The sequence below is a fragment of the Mobula hypostoma genome, chromosome 27 (genome assembly GCF_963921235.1).
Source record: "Mobula hypostoma chromosome 27, sMobHyp1.1, whole genome shotgun sequence".
In the NCBI taxonomy this organism is placed as follows: domain Eukaryota; kingdom Metazoa; phylum Chordata; class Chondrichthyes; order Myliobatiformes; family Myliobatidae; genus Mobula; species Mobula hypostoma.
In genome coordinates, this window is record NC_086123.1 from 30,255,083 (window position 1) to 30,275,164 (window position 20,082).

General features: G+C 44.1%; 1 protein-coding gene across 3 annotated transcripts in view; it reads right to left on the bottom strand.

Annotated features, from left to right (window-relative positions):
• The window catches only part of LOC134338604 (uncharacterized), a 277,845-nt gene that overhangs the window by 175,775 nt on the left and 81,988 nt on the right, over positions 1-20,082 (bottom strand). For 2 of the 3 annotated variants that reach the window (XM_063034574.1, XM_063034573.1), the window contains exons 2-3: positions 5,848-5,935; positions 1,850-3,811 (exon numbers count right to left, since the gene is read on the bottom strand). In XM_063034574.1, coding sequence (XP_062890644.1) covers positions 1,850-3,750 — 1,901 coding nt within the window. In that variant the 5' untranslated portion in view covers positions 3,751-3,811; positions 5,848-5,935. The remainder of the gene's footprint in view (positions 1-1,849; positions 3,812-5,847; positions 5,936-20,082) is intronic. The other variant, XM_063034572.1, reaches the window with a different exon arrangement.

Genomic DNA, 20,082 nt, shown 5'->3' on the forward strand with positions numbered 1-20,082 from the left:
TCACCCTGCAGTTTGAGAGGGAGAAGCTCATATCAGATGTATCACTATTGCAGTGGAGTAAAGGGAAGTACAGAGGCCTGAGAGAGAAGCTGGCCACATTTGATTGGAATAGCTGAATGGAGTTGAGGGAGAAAATAAATCAGCCATGATGGAATGGCCAACAGATTCAAGGCGCCAAATAGCCTAATTCTGCTCCAATGTCTTATGATTTTTCTGGCTAATATAACAAAATAGCATTATAGAACCAGAAATAGAAGATCAGCAGAACACTCCAAATAAGAGATGGAATAGTTTTGCTGAAGTAATAAAATAGAATGACTGCTGCTTTGGTGATGAGGCAGGTTAAGTTACCAGTTTCCCAGATTAACAACCTAGAAACCTGACATGACCTCAGTTCCCTCCATGGCATCTGAGAAATTATTCAGTTGAAAAGAAGAGCGAGCAATAGTAACAATTGTAGGCAAAGTCCATCAATTTCTTTATCACCCTGCATGGAAAGAAGCTTGCCCTTCTTGCCCAGTATATGTGTAACTTCCAGACCACCAATATGGTGGGCAAGTCAATGCCCTCTGCCTCTCGAAGTCCAACCCTACATCTCCGTTGTGAGAAGCGGAAATGGCCCACAGGGCTCTGCTGAAGCTGTATAGGCCAATGCCCTGTACGGTGGACACAATGCATTCCGGAAACATTGATGAACTCCAACCATACCATCGACTTCGGACTTTGGAGACGTGAAGCCATCCTATGCTCCACTGGGAGCTAAAGGCCCAAGAAGCAGAAGAGTCAATGGCCCAGTGAGAGCAATCAAGCACACGCAATAAATGCTGGGCTTACCTACAGTAGTGCATATATAAGTAAAATTTGGATATATCAATAATTATCAAGAGAATTATTCATGCCTAACAGAAAGAAAACATAAACGGTGAGGAGATCCTAGTAAAATGGAAACCAATGGTTTCCAATCTTTCCAATGGAAAGATTGCCAGAAATCAGGAGGGAAGGAGGAGTTGGGCATGTGGCCAAGTGGTTAAGGCATTCGTCTAGTGATCTGAAGGTCGCTAGTTCGAGCCTCAGCTGTGGCAGCGTGTTTGTGTCCTTGAGCAAGGCACTTAACCACACATTGCCCTAGTGTCTGTGCGAGGAGTAGCGCCCCACACAGACTTCCAATCCGCGCCTTGTAAGGCATGAAAACGCCCGACGCAGGCCTCTCATGGTCTGAGTCGACGTTCCCTCCCCCAACATCCCTCCCAGAAATCAAGTTGGATAGAATGGCTGGGAACAGGAGTCATGGAAGGGCTGAACGGAGTTAAAAGGATGGATGTGGGAATGTGATAAGCAAATGAAGGAATTGCTTGGAAGTTCATTGGTAAAAGCAAATTAGTCAGGGTACAGCTGAAGGGAGATTTGGGACATGCTGTCTGCTGATGAGTTAAGAAAGAACCATGCAAGATAAAAGGCTAAGTAGAATCAAAATATTGATATGCCCCAGTGGAAAAACTACAGCAATTAAATCAATATACATAGTAACTGGGCAAAAGAAAGCCATTTGGGAGAATGAGGGCTTAACTCAATGAAAGGAGTTTCATATGTAGTTCCTAAAGGATATCTGAATCTGAACCGTGCACGTCTGCATATGACTGTATATTGTCTGAATAATGTCTCTTCACTTTGGACTTAATCGAGAAGAAATACTTGATGCTACGACTTATCCACATAATTAACAATTCATTCAATATGCAGGTATCAAGAACCAAGAATGAAAACATGTAAATGATATGGGATGTATTTTTTAAAAGTAAACACTTGTACTTACTTAACACTAAACAGGAAAAACTAAAATTCAACATACAGTTTAGTTATATCTGAAGATAGAGGTCTCGGCTGGAACTGTCGCCTTTGGGGACTCGAGATTTGTTCTTTGTTCTCTGAAGTAAGGCTTTGGATTTGCTGCTTAACACGTATGCTCATCTTTTCCTTCTCGACAGTTGTCTGTGGACTATCTGTCTTTGCTGTGCTGTTACTGGCGGAGTCCAAGAGAAGGCTAATGCGCCTTCTAATTATCCCACCAGAAACTGGCGTTCTACTTCCTTTACGCTTTCGATCATCGGAATCCAGAAAGGAATTTTCATCATTTGATGTTGGCTCCGGGTTAGAAGAAATTTTATCCAATTCCCTATTTGTCAAATTTTTATGTTGCTCCTGGTCATCTTCCAATTTTTCCTTGTTAGTTTTTGATGAGGAGCTGAATGTACTTTCTTCCTTTTCCTCACCTTTGGGTCCTGCATTAGCTTTATCATCACCATAGTCACTTTGCCACAGTGCCTTGCTTTCCAGTGAAGTGACTGCTTCTTTATTATCGAGCTCAGTCAATGGAAAAGCATTGACATCTTTTTTACTGATATCCATCTTTGGGACGCTTTTGAACTTTTCTTTAACATGAGAGTAACCCCCTCCCTTGTCCTCATGGTCATCGGGAGAAGCTGGAGACCTGGACTGCTCTCTTTCTGCTGCAGTCTCTTCAGGTTGACCTGGCGTCTTGTGTTCAGTCCCTGAGAACGAAGCACCAGCTACTTGCATAACTGGGACATTTTCTTTGCTTTCCTCTGGTACACAATTATTTCCTTTGTAAAAGGAGGAACGTGCTGGTTCAAATCTGGCTGTTAGGTCCATTGACAAAGGCCTGGGTTTTTTAAGCCAAGGTTTTTCAGGAGGAGAAGTACTTTCATCTTGTTTTACAGTGATTTCTGAATTATGGTCATTTGTAGTTCCAGAAAGCCAGGTAGATAATGGTCTAGATTTCCTTACATGGGCCCTGTGTGAAAGTGGGCTCTCGACAATATCCTTTTCCTGAGCTGTTTTGCCTTTGTCTTCTTCTACAGTCTGGTCCAACTTTCCTAAATGATCCAAAGAAAGCATTGTGGGATTTGATGTCCCAATCCCTTGAATAGCACTTGGGCTGCCCTTCTTCAATGGAAGGGATGACTTAGGCAATACAAAAGGTTTTGTGGTCGCTTGCATCTCCTGATTGCTACTTGTCCACTTCCCAGCTTTTTGATCATCTTCACCAGACTTCTTAGATTTTAGCACTTGAGAAGTTTCCAAAATAACCAACGTAGTTGGCTTCACTCTGGAACTCCCTCTCACCTCTTCTGTCATCATTTCCAAATTCAAGACTGCACTTGAAGAGGAATCTGCAACTTTGGAGAGTCTTGGTATCGAAGGCAAATTAGGCACACTTTCGTCATCCTGAGAACTGCCCGCCCCAATCGAACCGATACCACTAGGTCCTACTGAAGAAGTTGGAGCAGAAGAAAACAACAGTGATGAAGCAGCCCCAGTTGGTGCATGAGTGGCCTCTGTCCGCCCAAAGTTTGCTTCCTCGTCACCTGTAGCTATCGCGAATTTCCCTGAAAGAATTGCATTCTTCGGCCTTGGCACTGCAACAGTTGGCTGCGTGATCCCTAGCGGTGAGGATGGCACAGAATACTTTTCCGCAGAGAATAGTCTTGGAGAAACTCTTGGTTTTGGTTCTATTAGAGTCTTAGTTGCTGAACCCAAGTTATAATTCAGTTTGCCATCGTCAAATATATGTGGGGAAGTTGCAGTGGTCGATTCAAGGGCTTTATTGCTTGCATCTGAAAGAGGACTCACACGAGACCAGGGAGCCTTTTTTTCACTGACAATATTATTCACATCACTCAAAGTATTCTTTTGGGGTGGGATAGGTTTCCCCTCCACCCATGTTGCCATGGCAAGCCTTCTATTTTAAACATTCACCATCCTGCATGACTCAACACTCTGGAGTTTTGCCCTACAAAACAGAGAGAGAGAGAGAGAGAGAAAATAAAAATTATTGGTGGGCAGAGTCATAAAATGAAAGTAAAGCAGTTAGTATGTCATTGCCAAGACTTGTGGCTATTCAAACAATCAAGCTCTCTTATGTACAAGTTTCAGCCAAAAATAAACTTGTGTAGTCAAAATCAATACTGATTGTTTCTGTCCCCAACTTTGTAGAGTCTAACCCAACCTGGGGTCCACAGACTACTTGCTTAATGGTATTGGCCCATGGCATAAAAAAGGTTGAGAATCCTGGTAGCTACTCTCAGATGGGGCTACTTATGACAATAACTCAACAAGATACAGCAGCAATAAATATATGCTGGCTAGTAATGTTAGCTACTTCCAATAAGGCTCAATAAAGCTTTGCTTATATATTGGCAGTTATTTTTACATTTAGTAGAGGGAAAGGAACTGAGCAGTTGATAGTTGGTAGCCCCTACCCCACTAATATTAATGCATTCTACAGAAGGATATATTTATAATCAGATCAACACTGACACGGGAAAGGTCGAACTACATGCTGTGGTTCAATGCTAAATGACTCTGTGATGTAGTTATAGGACATCCTGTATGGCTACCGTAATCAACAAATTACAGTCATATTTGATTTAATGTATGGGTGACAGGGCACTCCTTTCACCATATTGATCTACGCAAAGCTTCAAACAGTAAATCAGGACAGTGGTAGCGGTAGAAATAAAATTTCTTGTGAAGGGCTGATTGAATTAGAGAACCCTTCTCCATTCTGTTCGTTACCTAGCTAGTGGTCAACTGCTGAAATGTAATAGGAAATTCAACCGTAACTTCTGCCTATTTTCTGACTCAGTCAAGAACAACTGGATTGTTTGACACTGCGGAATTATCAGACACCACAGTGGTGTTTAATAAGGATTTAGGCAGAACATGGGAATGGAGGTCATCAATTGTTCAATTTAATATCAGAGAACGATACAGTATACAACCTGAAATTCTTACTCTTCACAGACATCCACAAAACAGAAAAGTAAAACAATGACAGAAAAACATTAGAAACCTAAACCCCCCACGCACAAGCCGCAGCAAAAATTTCAACCCTCCCCCACTTGCTCCAGCAAAAGCACCGAACCCTCCCCTCCCCTCCCCCCACCAGGCAAGCAATAACAAAGACCATGATCTAGAGTCCATCAAATACCTACTTCCACCCCAACACCTGGACATCTCTGACAGGCTCTCCTCCTCACTAGCAAGGGAGAGAGGGGGCGATATCACTCTTACAACAAACGAGAGTGGGAGACCAGCAGCTCACTGTTTCAATGTCACTCGTTCGAGTCCCCTGACTCAAGGAGAGGGATAGAGGGGGGGAGGGGGAGAGGGGGGTAGGGGGGAAGAGAGGGGGAAGAGAGGGGGGAAGAGAGAGGGGGGAAGAGAGAGGGGGGAGAGAGTACTGAGATTTCCTCCAATAGCAGCACACACCACCTGTAGTCTCAATGTTTGGCTCCTATGACGCTTTAATCAGTGAGGAACAAGTCGTTTATTGTCATTTATCTACATTCATAAAGTATCAATAAAGGATCAATAAAGTACGACTATGACTATGACTATTCATTTACACCGTCAAATAAGGCAACGCTTCTCAGAACCAGGGTATAAGCGTAGTAGTACAAGTAACACACAATAACTTTTATGAAAGTAAGAATTAAATCTACAAATGAATTACGCATAAATAAACAAGGTAAAGTGCATAACTAAGTATTGTAAGGTACAGAACAGATTAACCGGTGACTCTTTGAATGCTATGCGGCAGGGAGTTCAGGTGCATAATGGTTTGAGGGAAGAAACTATTTCCCATCCTGACCGTTTTGTTTTACTGCATCAGGGTCTCCTGCCTGATGGTAGAAAGCCAAATAGGATGCCAGATGAATGGGTGGGATCCTTAATAATACTAAGGGCCCTGTGTATGCAGCATTCCCGATAAATGTTCCCGGTGGATTGCAGGGAGACTCCTATGATCCCCTCAGCCATACTCACTGTCCTTTGTGGGGACTTATGGTCCGATGCTTGGCTGCTCCAATATCAGATGGAATTACAACTTGTCAGGCTGCTCTCAGCGGTGCTCCTATAAAATTGGGACGTCATAGGATTAGTTCCATTTCACTTCCTGGTTGACACAGACCTTTGTGGGCCGAAAATCTTGTTCTACATTTCAGTCAACTTTCCCCAGGTTCTACTTTCTACCTTCCCTTGGTGACTCACTGGAGACAGCTAACTGTGGCCAATTAGCCTATCAACACATTCATCTCTGGGATGTGGGATGGAAACAGAGAACCTGGTAGAAACCCACACAGTCACAGGTAAATGTGTACACGTCGGTCAGCACTGGAGGCTGAACCTGGATCACAGGAGCAGAAATTCTATAAATCTAGTCCCTGTGCCACCAACATTGCTTTCAACTGCTCACGACGAAATTTTAATGGAATCTATACTTCCAGTAAACACTGCTGCACAAGAAAAATTTAAAAAGCAAATGAAGCTGCAAAGCACAATTCTGGTTTTGTTCCTCTCACCACCAGCAGATGGCAGTGCGGTTACTCAGCCTAACTAATTTCACACAATGGAACTGTGAAAGGAGGAGAGTTAAAAATCTCCACTCTCCCCCACCAACCCCCCAGTCAGATTTAAACTTTTAAAAATTTGGATTAACTATGTTTGCCCAGCAACCCTCAGGACTAAGCCGAGACACAAGAGACAGCAACATCCGTCATCTCGGACGGCATGATAGCGTAGCAGTTAGCACCGTGCTTTCCAGCACCAGTTGTAAGATCAGGGTTTCATTCCCACCGCTGTCTGTAAGGAGTTTGCAGGTTCTCCCCACAGCCACGTGGGTTTCCTTCAGGTGCTCCAGTTTCCTCCCACGTTCCAAAGACGTACGGGTTGGGGTTAGGATTAGATTCGTACGGCCTCCTCCACATTGGTGAGACCTATCGTAAATTGGGGGATTGCTTCATCGAACACCGCTGCTCCATCCGCCAAAAGCGAACTTCCTGGCAGCCAAACATTTTAATTTCAATTCCCATTCTGACATGACGGTCCATGGCCTCCTCTTGTGCCATGGTGAGGCATCCTCAGGGTGGAGGAGCAACATCTTGTATTCCGTCTGGGTAGCCTCCAACCTGATGGCATGAATATCGATTTCTTCTTCTAGTAAAAAAAATTTTGAACCCCTCCCATCTTCTATTCCCCACTCTGGCCTTTTACCCCTTCTCACCTGCCTTTTACCCCCCCCCGCCAGCTCTCTTCCTCCTTCCCTTTCTCGTATGGTCCACTCTCCTCTCCCATCAGATTCCTTCCTCTCCAGCCCTTTACCTTTCCCACCCATCACCTTCTAGCTATCCTCCTTCACCTCCCCCCTCCTCTTCATTCTGGCGTCTTTCCCCTCCCTTCCCAGTCCTGAAGATGGTCTCGGCCACATTGCTGATTGTTCATTCATCTCCATAGATGCTGCCTGACCTGCTGAGTTCCTCCAGCATTGTGAGTGTGTTAGTAAGTTGTGGGCATGTTCTGTTGGCACAAGCACATATTCGGACAGGGCAGGTCACTGACTCAGGCGTCACATTTCACTGTACGTTTTGTTGTACATGTGACAAATAAAGTGAATCTTTAATCTTAAAATAGATTTTTTTCTTTTGGTCTTGATCCTTACACGGTGATGCTACAACTCAAGGGGCTTCATTCCTTCATGCACTGCAGCAAATGTAAAAGCTAGAGAAAAACAGGGATCCCGCATCTAGAAAATCTCAAACTAGATTAGCAACATGAACTGAAATGAAGAAGGAATCTCCAAAACGCATTGGAATGGCACTAAAAAACATAAATAGCCTCATATAAAGTCTGCGTATCTTTTAAGCTTTTCCATTATGGAGATCTGAGAAGGTACAACGTACAACCTCATTGTGGCCTTACTACAGGGTGTTGGTAGGCTAATCACTGCCTGTAACAAGTAGAACCAGTAAAGAATATACATTACTGACTAGGCGATATATCAACAACAAATAAAGCTGTCACATCATTATAAATAAATATTTAAAATAATTGCATAAGCTATAAATACGGGGGGAGAAACAGATATACTAGGTATACTCCGCAGGTCAGGCAGCACCTGTGGAAGGAACACCCAGTTTCCTCTTCCCCAGTTCTGACCAAATCAGAATTAGGTTTAATAGGAAGGCAAGGGGTCCTTGCACCTGAAACGTTAACTCTATGCCCCTTTCCTATTGTCACTGCCTCATCAGCCGAACAATTACAACATTTTCTGTTCTGACCCACTGTCTTTCACACACATCTTCACGAGAAAGTCAGCAAAAGTAAATCAGAACATAGATTTCAGATTAGAAACAGACTTGCTTAATAGTGTCTTTTTAAATCTATACACTGTCATCAAAGCAATAACTTAGAACTTTGCCCAAGGAGCCATAATTTATGTGAGTCTTCATTGCAAGGGCGGGCAAAACGTTTGAGACGAGGGCAAAGGTCACAACCATGGAAAGCCTAACACAGCAGATATTTGAACATTACTTCCTTCTATTAAAACAGTGTTGAGCAAGACACTCCAGCCTCTTATTTAAGACAGATAAAGCTCATTGTCTCAAACCTTCTTGTTTATTTTCAAAATGTCAGCTCAATTCAACAGGAACAATTACTTTCTCCCAACTTCCAGGAGTGATCCTTAAGCACAGCTTGGAGACGGGCAACGTCCTTCATCACCTCTCGATGCCAGGTGTATTTTGTTGCTGAGTTTGAATGTCAAGAAGGAAAATTAAATTTTAACCCTATTAACGAAAGTCTCGCATCCTGAGTTGGAAGAGTTCTACAACTTCGACTATATTGAGAATGCCCTTATAAAGTTATGACATTCGAGTTGTGAAAGTGTTAACCCAATAATTATCTTCCTTACATTATAGTTCTGAATACACTTTCCTCCTCCTTACATTATAGTACCATGTATTCTTTTCTTCCTTATATTACAATATTAAATACTGAATACACATCAGGTACCCTCCACCCTAATGGCACGAATATCGATTTCTCCTTCCCATCAACAAATTCTTCCCCCACCACTTCCTTTATTCCCAACTCTGATCCTTTACCACTTCTCAGCTGCCTATCAACTCCCCCTGGATCCTCTCCTCCTACCATTTCTCCTATGGTGCACCCTCCTCTCCTGCCAGATTCCTTCTTCTCCAGCCCTTATCTTTCCTACCCACCTGGCTTCACCTGTCATCTTCCAGCTAGCCTCTTTCCCACTCCCCTCACCTTTCTATTCTGGCATCTTCCCCCTTCCTTTCCAGTCTCGGCCTGAAACGTTGATTGTTTATTCATTTCCATAGATGCTGCCTGACCTGCTGAGTTCCTCCAGCATTTTCTGTGTGTCGCTTCAGTATAGTATTCATCACTTTAAACTATTCATGCAATCTACAAATGTGCGCACCTCACTTTATAAGGATCAGTGCAAAATGAGTGCTTTTACTTGGGGAGGGGGATTAATAAAATCTGATTTGAATCCGTATTCAAAGGGATGAATGGCAGGCCCTGTGTGCAGATCTGGGGATTTCTTCTGGCCAGTCTTTGTTATCTCTTCTATTAGTGTTCCGGAGCTAAGGGAAATAGGAGAGCTTGGAGAGGGGTTGCAGAGAGACCAGTTAGTCATTTGTGCTGTCACTTGTAAAGATCAAATGATCTTCTGGGCCTTCATGATGCATTGGTGGACTTGCAATCCCCACTTTACTGGAAAACAAAGTATTTGGCTGTAGCAATACTTTGCAGTCAACTGCTTCAAGCTTCAGCTGCTTTTGAGGTGTTTATTTTAAGCATTTTTTCTCTTTTGTTGAAATTTCCTTCTGGGCCCATCACAGAACTGTTCCCACAACCTATGCAGTCACATTCAAAGACTCTTCATCCCACGTTCTCAATATTTATTGATTATCATTTATTACCTATTTTCCATTTGTATTCGTACAGATGGTTGTCTTTGCACACTGGTTGTTTACTATCTCGTTGGTTACAGTCTTACGTTGATTCCATTACGGTTCTTGGATTTACTGAGTAGATCCGCAAGGAAACAAATCTCAGGTTTGATATGGTGACATCTATGTATTTAGATAGTAATTTTACTTTCAATTTATGAACTTTCCTCCTGCTGGCATCCATCTCCTATCCAAGATTTGCTGTCTTCCCTAAATACCCATTCTTCATGGAAGTTATAGGAGGCAAAGAAGAACCATGGAGCTGGATCATAGCTGATCAAAGAAAGGTATCCGTTAGTCTTGCGAGACCATGGATCTGTGCCTGGAAAGTCTTCACTCTCCATCACAGTAGCAGCAGCAGCGAAGCAGGCATTTCAGAAGTTTCACCAGATGTTCCTCTGTGCTCTCACGTCCGTCTCCATCAAATCAGGATTGTGCATGGCACCCTACTGACAAATAACAGACATCACCACCGGAGTGGCCGCTGCGAGCTGTGTTGCGCCGCCATCTTCTCCTCCCGCTAATGGTGGAAAGATTCTGTGCTCTTTCTACCATTATCAAGTCACAACGATTTTTACTGAGTCATCCTTAAAGAATTTTCTCCTTCCTTGGAAATCTCATGCCACGAGGAAGCTTGTAAGCGGTGTTCCATTTTTTCGAATTTGGTGTCAAGTCTACACACCAAGTCCCTGCACAATTGAGCTAGATGAGTGCACTTGTTAGCCGGCTGGTGGTACCATGCCATTTGTACCAGACTTTGAGGTGAGTGGTCCTGGGTTCAAATCCGGCCGGCTCCGTCACACTTTCCATCCGTGCTGAGTTGAGCATCGAGCTGGCAACCTGGCCTTGTAAAAATCAGTTGAAATTGCTAAAGAAAGGGCAAGATTGGCACCCAATGTGCCACAAGCCAGAGGACAGATCAACAGTCAAGAAAGTGTTGGTGGGATCTCTCCACGGAGTTTCAAAGTGTCTGTTCTGGGAATGTTGGGGTATGGTCTTATGGAGAAGGCAGGGGGATAGGGTTGAGTGAGATCCAGGATCAGCCATGATAGAATGGTGGAGCAAACTTGATGGGCTGAATGGCCTAATTCTGCTCCTATGTCTTATGATATTCCAAAACATAGCATGGAATGGATCATTAATGGAGACATAAGAGACTGCAGATGCTGGAAATATAGAGCAATACACACAAAATGTTTGAGGAACTCAACAGGTTGGGCAGCGCCTGTGGGGGTAAATGAACAGTCGACATTTCAGGCAGAGGCTCTTCAATTCAATTCAAGTTTAATTGCCATTCAACCACACATAAATACAGGTGTCCCCTGCTTTTCGAACGTTCACTTTACGAAACCTCACTGTTACGAAAGACCTACATTAGTACCCTGTTTTTGCTAACAGAAGGTGCTTTCACTGTTACGAAAAAAGCAGCGTGCGATAAAAGGCAGTGCGCACCCCGAGCAGCCGCTCTCCCCTGGATTCGGAACGGCATTCTCACTGGCATTGCTTAAACACGAGCCTGTGAGCAGCCGTTAGCAAGATGAGTTCGAAGGTATCGGAAAAGCCTGAAAGAGCTCGAAAAGGTGTTACACGTAGCGTAAAACTAGACATAATTAAGCGTTTTGATCGTGGTGAACGAAGTAAGGACTAAGTGAGTTTGGCTTGCGGAAGCTGACGAAGATGATGTTGAAGAGGTTTTGGCATCCCATGACCAAGAACTGATAGATGAAGAGCTGATGCAATTGGAAGAGGAAAGGATAACAATCGAAACCGAACGAGCAATGATAAAGTACAACTTTAATTTTGAAAGAGTACATAGGTTTAGGGCATATTTGCAGGATGGTTTGAGTGCTTACAAAGAACTGTATGATAGAAAAATGCGCGAGGCTCAGCAGTCAAGCAAGCCTTCCACATCAGCCACAGCAGATGACGAACCTCGACCTTCGACATCGAGGCGGGCAGTCATAGAAGATGAGCAGCCTGCTCTAATGGAAACAGACGACAATGAGATGACACCCCAGTGTCCCATCACCCCAACATCCAGGCCGCAGACAGATACTGACTTGTGGAGAATGCAGTGGTAGCTGGGAGGCACACAGCACATCTTTAAGAAAATAGCCGAAATAAACATGCTAATTAATTAGGTACCGCCCAGCACGTAAATGTCGGCCCAGATCAGAGGCGACGCAATCAGCAATCGCCTCTGATCTGGGCCGACAATTACATGTTGGGCGGCACCTAATTAATTAGCTTATTTATTTTGGCTTTTTTCTTAAAGATGTGCTGTGTACCTCCCGGCTACCGCTGGACCTCTGCATGCTTCGCGGATCGGTATCGATCGGCGGCCTGGAGGGTGGGGGCCGCTGCACCACCCAAACTCCGACAACTCAACCTAACACACCATCAGTGTGCTCGGCGCTGTCCCAATTCTGGTAAGTGATACTACACTGTACATACATTATTTCTACTTTATATCGGCTGTGTATTTTTATGTGTTATTTGGTATAATTTGGCAGCTTCATAGCTTAAAGGTTCCTGGAGAGCGCTTGCGCCGTGTTTCTGCCAATGGTGCTTGCGTGAGATTTTCTGCCGACAGCGCTTGCGTGAGATTTTTGCTACGGAGAACAGTTCAGGCAATGATTGTGAAAAAGTATTTCTACTTTATATAAGCTGTATATTTATCATATCATTCCTGCTTTTACTATATGTTATTGTTATTTTAGGTTTTATGTGTTATTTGGCATGATTTGGTAGGTTATTTTTGGGTCTGTGAACACTCACAAAATTTTCCCATATAAATAAATGGTAATTGCTTCTTCACCTTACGACATTCCGGCTTACGAACCGTTTCATAGGAACGCTCTACCTTCAGATGGTGGGGGAAACCTATAGCCAGGAATACAGCTAAACGAAACAGCGTTACTCCAGGAGCCAAGGTGCAAAACAACAGTACCAACAGTCACACACAGCACACATAGCATGTACAAGATAGCAAGCACATATGAGAAAAATAGTCCAGACCCTGAGTCCACGAACACAACAGAAATCTGCAGTCGACCACAATACAGCTTGCCTTCAGCCGAGTGAATCCTGGGGAGGCAGCACCGACTCCAGCCCAGATGCCCCCAGAGGAACACTCTGGCATTATTAAAACCCTTCTGAAAAGCTCCAGCATTTTGTGTGTGTATTGCTTGGAAGGGACCATCACTGCCAAAAGCATGGAGCGACGTGACACAGTTCCTCTACCACTGCTGCACAATACCACTCCCCACAAGGAACGGTGAATGACTAAGCCTTTAAAATGTGAGTCGCCCTTTCCACATCATAGGAGACACCTCTGTGAAGCCAGACACAGGTGAGAGCTCAAGTTACCTGACAGAATTTACTTTGCCGTAACCTTACCTGCATCACCTTCTTGTTGGCTCAGTCACTTCACTCGAATTCTTTCTGCACCTAAACTGATTTTATCAACTACATTTTTGCTCAGTTGTATTGGTTACCAGTTAAACGAGAAACACGGGTCGAGCTTACGCTGTTCCAGAGCAGGCTAAATAATGAAAGATAACATATACTCCACCTCCTCGTACACACTCCTGTATTTCTTCAAGCAAAAGGTCAAACATGTCAGAAGGCAGACAAAGTTTGTACAGTGGCGTAGTGGTTAGCACAATGGTTTACAGTACAAGTGACCCATGTTCACTTCCCGCTGCTGCCTGTAAGCAGCTTATATGTTCCCCCCGTGACCGTGCGGGTTTCCTCCAGGTGCTCTGGTTTCCTCCAACAGTCCAAAGACGTACCGATTGGTAGGTTAATTGGTCATTGTAAATTATTCCGGATTGCTGGGCAGCACGACTCAAGGGGCCGGAAGGGTTTGTTCCACTCTGCACCTCAATAAATAAGTAGATAGATAGATAAATAGAAATTACCATTACTTCAATGCATCAGCAGAACTTGTGACTGTTGAGCCATACAATCTTTGAAGGTTTAAGGTCCCAAACCCTCCAAAGAGGGAACAGTGGGTAAGTGAACCCTTCAGTTTCATTTACCAGAGACAGGGCAGAATGAAAACATTGAACCCGTGTTCATCCAAACAAAGGGTATTTATACAAGTCTTTCAGACCATTCCAAAGCAGTTTATAGCTAATAAGTACTTTAAAAGTTCAAATGATCCAAAAGAAGAAAACAATGGCCATTAGACATTCTTCCTGTACTTCTAGTCTCATTCAATACAAAGAACTCATGTTGCAATGCTCTTTTCTTGTGCAAAAGGATTCCAGAAAATTAAATCTAACTGGAAATTGATCTATTCTTTGATGATTTTTTTTAATAAAAACAAAACAGGATTCTACTTGAGCTGAATAACTGAGAGGCTACTAGAAACCAAACAGACTTGTTTGATCAGAAAACAGAAGCCATTATGTCTTCACGCAGAGGTATGGGAACCACCTCCTTCAAAGAAAAGATCACTCACTCTCTCAACCGGCTATTGTTGTATAAGGGTGGAATTTCATCTGGTCTGTATCTTACCCAGTTCTGAGTTCTCAAATCCAAAGAGCAATCTATCAGTTCACGAGGTGAAACAATCCCGACTGGGATTAAATGGCACATTTTTCTTTGCACTACACTGCTATGGCAACACAACAAATTTCACATCACATAAGATAGTGATAATAAATCTGATTCTGATAGGGTCAGGCATGTTCTGACTCTTCATGGAAATATATATCACAGAAATATTTTCAGACCCGCTGATAGCACAGTGGGAGGCGGGGTGGAGATAAAAATCTAACCAAAGGAGGTGTAACGCACTCCTTCCCTCCTCTCAGCTGAAGGTCACGCTTGGGTAAGGTGTAGCGCTCACTTAGCGCGCCATCACCTCCCCCCCCCCGCCGCCCGATCAGGGTCTCGTGCAGCCGTGGGAGCGGGTGCTGGATGGTCATCTGAGCAGCCAGTGTATATCACGAGTCCTGGTTATGTGACCACCGATGACAAGCAGACAATCTCTGAAGAGTATTGATCACGCCTGGGGTCACCCATCACTGCCCAGAAAAAGGAAATGGCAAACCACTTCTGTGGAAAAATTTGCCAAAGACAATCACAGTCACAGAAGGACTGTGATTGCTCACGTCATGGAGTATGGCATATAATGACGATGATGAATCAGGAGGCAATTGACAATGGCCGATTAAGCTACGAACTGGTCAGTCTTTGGACCGTGGGGGGGGAACCAGAGCATCAGAAGGAAACCTGCGTGGTCAGGGAAGAATGTCAAGGCTACGCACTCGTCTTGCCAAAGGGTTTCGGCCTCAAACGTAGACTGGACTCTCTTCCTGGCCTGGCCTGCTGCGTTCCTCCAGCATTTTGTGTGTGTATTGCAATGCTTATGACAGTGAGTTCCACAATCTAATGAATCTATGTGATACTCAGCTTTTCCTAAATTACCTGTCGTGTCTATTTTCCAAACCTATTTATTTATTTAGAGATACCGCCAAGTTACAGACCCTACCGGCCCGTTGAGCCTGCACCATCCAATACACCTATGTGACCAAATAACCTACTAACTTGTGCATATTCGAAATGTGGGAGGAAATCGGGGCGCCCGGAGGAAAGGCCGGGGTCATGGGGAGAGCACACAAACTCTGTAGAGATACAGATAGTGGCGGAATTGAGCTCGGGTCGCTGGCGCTGTAAAAATGTTACGCTAACTGCTACGCTACTTAGTTTCAAACGAAACTAAACTTTCTCTCTTCAATGAAAAACACTTCAGTTCAGTACTTTTTTTAAATTTCCAGACTAATCCAGCGCAGCTTCACATTTAATCACAACGTGTAGCAGACAAGAGTCACCAGGCTGTTATTAAGTCCTTCACATGGACCTCTAGAGTCAAGGTAGATTAAGGTCAATATATGACTTGGTTACTGCTTTTATTTCCAAAACCAACTACAAGTAATTACAGTGTTCGTCCCTCACAGTGGGACTACTGTACTACGTATAACAGTGATACCAACTCCAACATGGTACATTTAATAAAAACAGAAAATGCTGCAAGTGTTCAGCAGCGAGGAGAAAGAGTTAATGGTTGGAAAGAGTTAACGTGTCACAGTGAAGACCCTTCATCTGAACTGGGAAAGAGACAAAAGGGATTTCTTAAAACTCTTCAGCTGAGGTGGGGGTGGGGGTAGTGTTTCCGAGAGGGCAAAACTGGGGTTACCATAGCGATAAGCTGAAAGCAAGGTTGTTTGGTCAACAAGTGAATGGGAGCAGTTAGATAATAAGCACATAGATAAAGAAATGTCTTTAAGAGTTGTGAAATGCAGAGCAGGGAGACCTGCCCAACTGGTTGGGCTAGGCCATGTTTTACAATCTCAGAGAAGCAGGGAAAAAAAGGTGAAAAGAAACAAACTGAGCCTAAAGATTAATAAAGACAATCAACTTACCTCAAGTTGTAGGATTCAATGTAAAATCTGGAATACGACAATGTAGAACACAGAACAGTACAGCTCTGTACAGGTCCCTCAAGGCCTCCTCCAAGATCAGCCTTACACTTCGCTTCCCTTCCATTTACTTACAGCTCATTACGCCGCCGGCATTTAGGGCAGCAATGAAGGTCCTCCATCTGTCTGCCCTTGGCCATCTTCTCTACTGCCTCCCAGGTGTGGTTCAGGGTCCTCATTTCTGCCTCTACAACACAGCGCCGAGTTGTCTTCGGTCTCCCACATTTCCTCTGCCCTTCAGGGGTCCAATGAAATGCTGTCTTGATGATGGAGTTGGCCCCTCTTCCCATCGCGTGGCCAATCCATCTCCAACATTTCCTCATGATGATTGTGGCCATGTCTTCTTGGTGACACTGAAGGAGTAGGGTGTGGTTGGAGATCTTTCTTGGCCAGAAAGTACAGAGGATCTTCTGGCGGCGTGGAATGACAACAACTTGGCAAGGTCACTCTCTGTCATGTGCCAGCATTTTGACCCATAGAAGAGTGTGGACAGAACACAGCTCTGGTACAACTTCACCAGCTTTTTAAATCATCCATATGCCTAGCTAAGAGTTGCTTCAATGGCCACGTCATCCTGCTTTGCATTTCACAACTCCTCCGTTGTTTTGTCTATGTTCTCATTCACTCTCTGACACAATAACCCTGTTTACATCTTCTCCCAATGGTCACCCCAGTCTTACCCTCTCAAAAACACACCCCTCACTCACCCTCCCTGTAGCCCAACGAGTTCCTTTCCTGGTTCTAATGAACGTTCTTTGACCTGGAAGGTGAGCTCTGCTTCCCTTGCCACAGAGGTGGCCTGCCCTGCTGAGGACTTCCAACACTTTCTGTTTTTATCTTGGATTTTCAGCATCTGCAGTTTTGTTCCCATTTTCCCAAACCTGGTACACTAGGATTTTGAAACGAGATGCCCTTCCTTCCAACAAGGTCACTCAGCATCTGTTCAGAACAGGAAGGAAGAGTGTACAGGCCTTGCATGCTGTTTTGTGCAGATCTGCAGGGCAGAGATGCAGAGGGCATTTTCTTTTTTTTAATCTTTACACACAGTTAATTGATTCCTGGCTGGTGATGGAAGCAGACATCACCTCTCCCTCCCCCCACCTTCTTATTCAGGCTTCTACCCCTTCCTTTCCAGTGCTGATGAAGGGACTCGGCACGAAACATCGACAGTTAATGAACCCCCCCCCCATAGATGCTGCCTGACCTGGTGTGTTAAATTAGATTAGATTAGATTCAACTTTATTGTCATTGTGCCGAGTACAGATACAAAGCCAATGAAATGCAGTTAGCATCTAACCAGAAATGCAAAGAATATTGTTATTTACAAAATAACTGCGAATAAAAAGTAAGTGCTACAGCACACAAATATAAAAGTACTGAGACAGTACAATATGGGTACAATACTGCTTAGCGCTGTGATGTGAGGTTCAGCAGGGTCACAGCCTCAGGGAAGAAGCTCTTCCTGTGCCTGCTAGTGCGGGAGCGGAGGCTCCTGTAGCGCCTACCGGATGGGAGGAGAGTAAAAAGTCCATGGTTAGGGTGAGATGCATCCCTGATAATGCTTTTCGCCCTGCCCAGGCAGCGTTTATGGTAGATGTCCTCAATGGTGGGCAACTGGGTGCCGATAATCTGCTGGGCAGTTTTCACCATATGCTGGAGTGCTTTGCGGTCCGATATGGGACAATTGCCATACCACACTGAGATGCAGTTGGTGAGTATGCTCTCAATGATACAGCGGTAAAAGTCCATCAGTATCCTGCGACAGAGGTGAGCTTTCTTAATGCTCTGCAGGAAATAAAGGCACTGTTGCACCTTTTTGTTCCTGCAGCATCTGTAGAAGCTATTGTATCAGTGATAGTGGTTTGGAAAGGCTTTTATATAGGCACACTGTCACAACTACAGACTCTGCTGCAGGGTCTATGTGCCCCCGCAGGCAGGGTGAACAGCAGGTTCACCAATTTCACTCATGATTAAGCATGTTCCTGCTAATTACTGTTTCATTGTGATGGTATTTAACTCCCTTCTTTTTGTTGTGGTCTTGTCGAGACTGAAGCAAAGCACAGTAACATTATGTCTCTGCTTAACCTTCATCCTTCCCTGAGAAAGAGGACAATTGTTTTGACCGACACTGGAAACCAGCGGAATTCATTTAGTACTTTGATGTTGTTTTCAGCCGCAGTGCTGGCATTTTACTTTCAGTTTGAGGGTTTCAGGAAAAGGTTCCGTTAGCCTGGCATTTATTATTTTCCTTTCCCCTAAAAATTCTGGAAAGTCTGTAAACTGTTGACCCTTTCTGCCATATCTGAGCGTTCCAACATACGCACACACACACACACACACACACACACACACAGATATGCAGGGAATGGAGGGATATGGTTTGTGCGCTTGCAGACGAAGATTTGTTTAAACTGGCATCATGTTCAGTATAGACATAATGGGCCAAAGAGCCTCCCTCTGTTGTGCTCTGTCCTTCCTGGTCAAAGCTAGCCCAGGGATTGGCAGAAGTGTAGGCCACATCACCTCAAATTCTACAATGCTCAATGTCTTATCCAATATATTGCTTTCTGCCACTTGGTTGGCCAAATCAAGCATTTGAGGAACATATAATGACTATACACAAAACACACGCAGTCCTGCCAAAACATTGCCCTCTGATTTTTCTCCTTAATCTATTATGCAGTAGAGGTGAAGCAGAAAGAAAGTTCAAAGCACTCAGTGGAGTGTTAATGGTTGAATCAGCTCTCAGGAATCTGGAACTGAATTGTTGTGGTGGTTAGACTTGTTATGTTTGTAAAGGGCAGACTCTGGTGTGACCAAAGTCATAGTTACTATTACAATTTTAATCTAAGTATACACTGTATCATGCTACACGTCAATTATACAATCCCAGTTGAAGTTGACAAGTTAGAACCAGGTAGAACAACTTTGGCACGTTTCACCCATAAGGAATTAGAAGGGAGGCACATTACTAGAAATGATAAAGCTACTGACTCACAGCTCCAGTGGTCTCGTTTCACTCCTGAACGCCCAAAGCGTCTGTGTGAAGTTCACGCCAGCTCCCTGGGACATGGTGCGTTTCGCTCAGATGCTCCGGTTTCCTCTCCATGTCACAGAAACAAGCAGGTTGGGAAGTAAGGTGGTGGCTATAAACTGCCCCTAGTCTGCAGCTGAATGCTAGAGTCTCGGGGGAGCTGACGATGAGGATAAACTGGATTGGGCTAGAATTAGCGTAAAATGGGAGCCTGGTGGTTAGCACACATTCAGTAAGACAAAGGACCTGAATCCCTTCTATCTCTTCATTCGACGTTAGATGGAGTAAATTGCCAACAAGGTTCAAGGTTCTAGGTACATTTATTATCAAAGTATGTATGCAGTATACAACTCTGAGATTCAACTTCTCCCGACAGCCACAAAACAAACTATGGAAGCCCTTCAAAGAAGAATATCAACATCTCTCCCACACGCAAATGGTGACAAGAACATCACCTCCCCTCAAAAAAAACAAATCATGCAAACAGAAGTACTGAGGTGAATGAAGATCAGCAGAGCTCAAGGGACAATCTGACAAGAGATTGAGAGGTGGTGTGATGGCAAGTGAATGGTTGTGAAAATGCTTCAAAAAGGCTCGTGGGATCCCCCCAATTCCCCAGAACTGTTACCAGACCTTTCCCAAAAGTGCCAGAGGATCTCATTCAGTTCAAAGTACCTCCCGATCGGAACAATTTCTTCACAATGAGACAGCCTGTTCA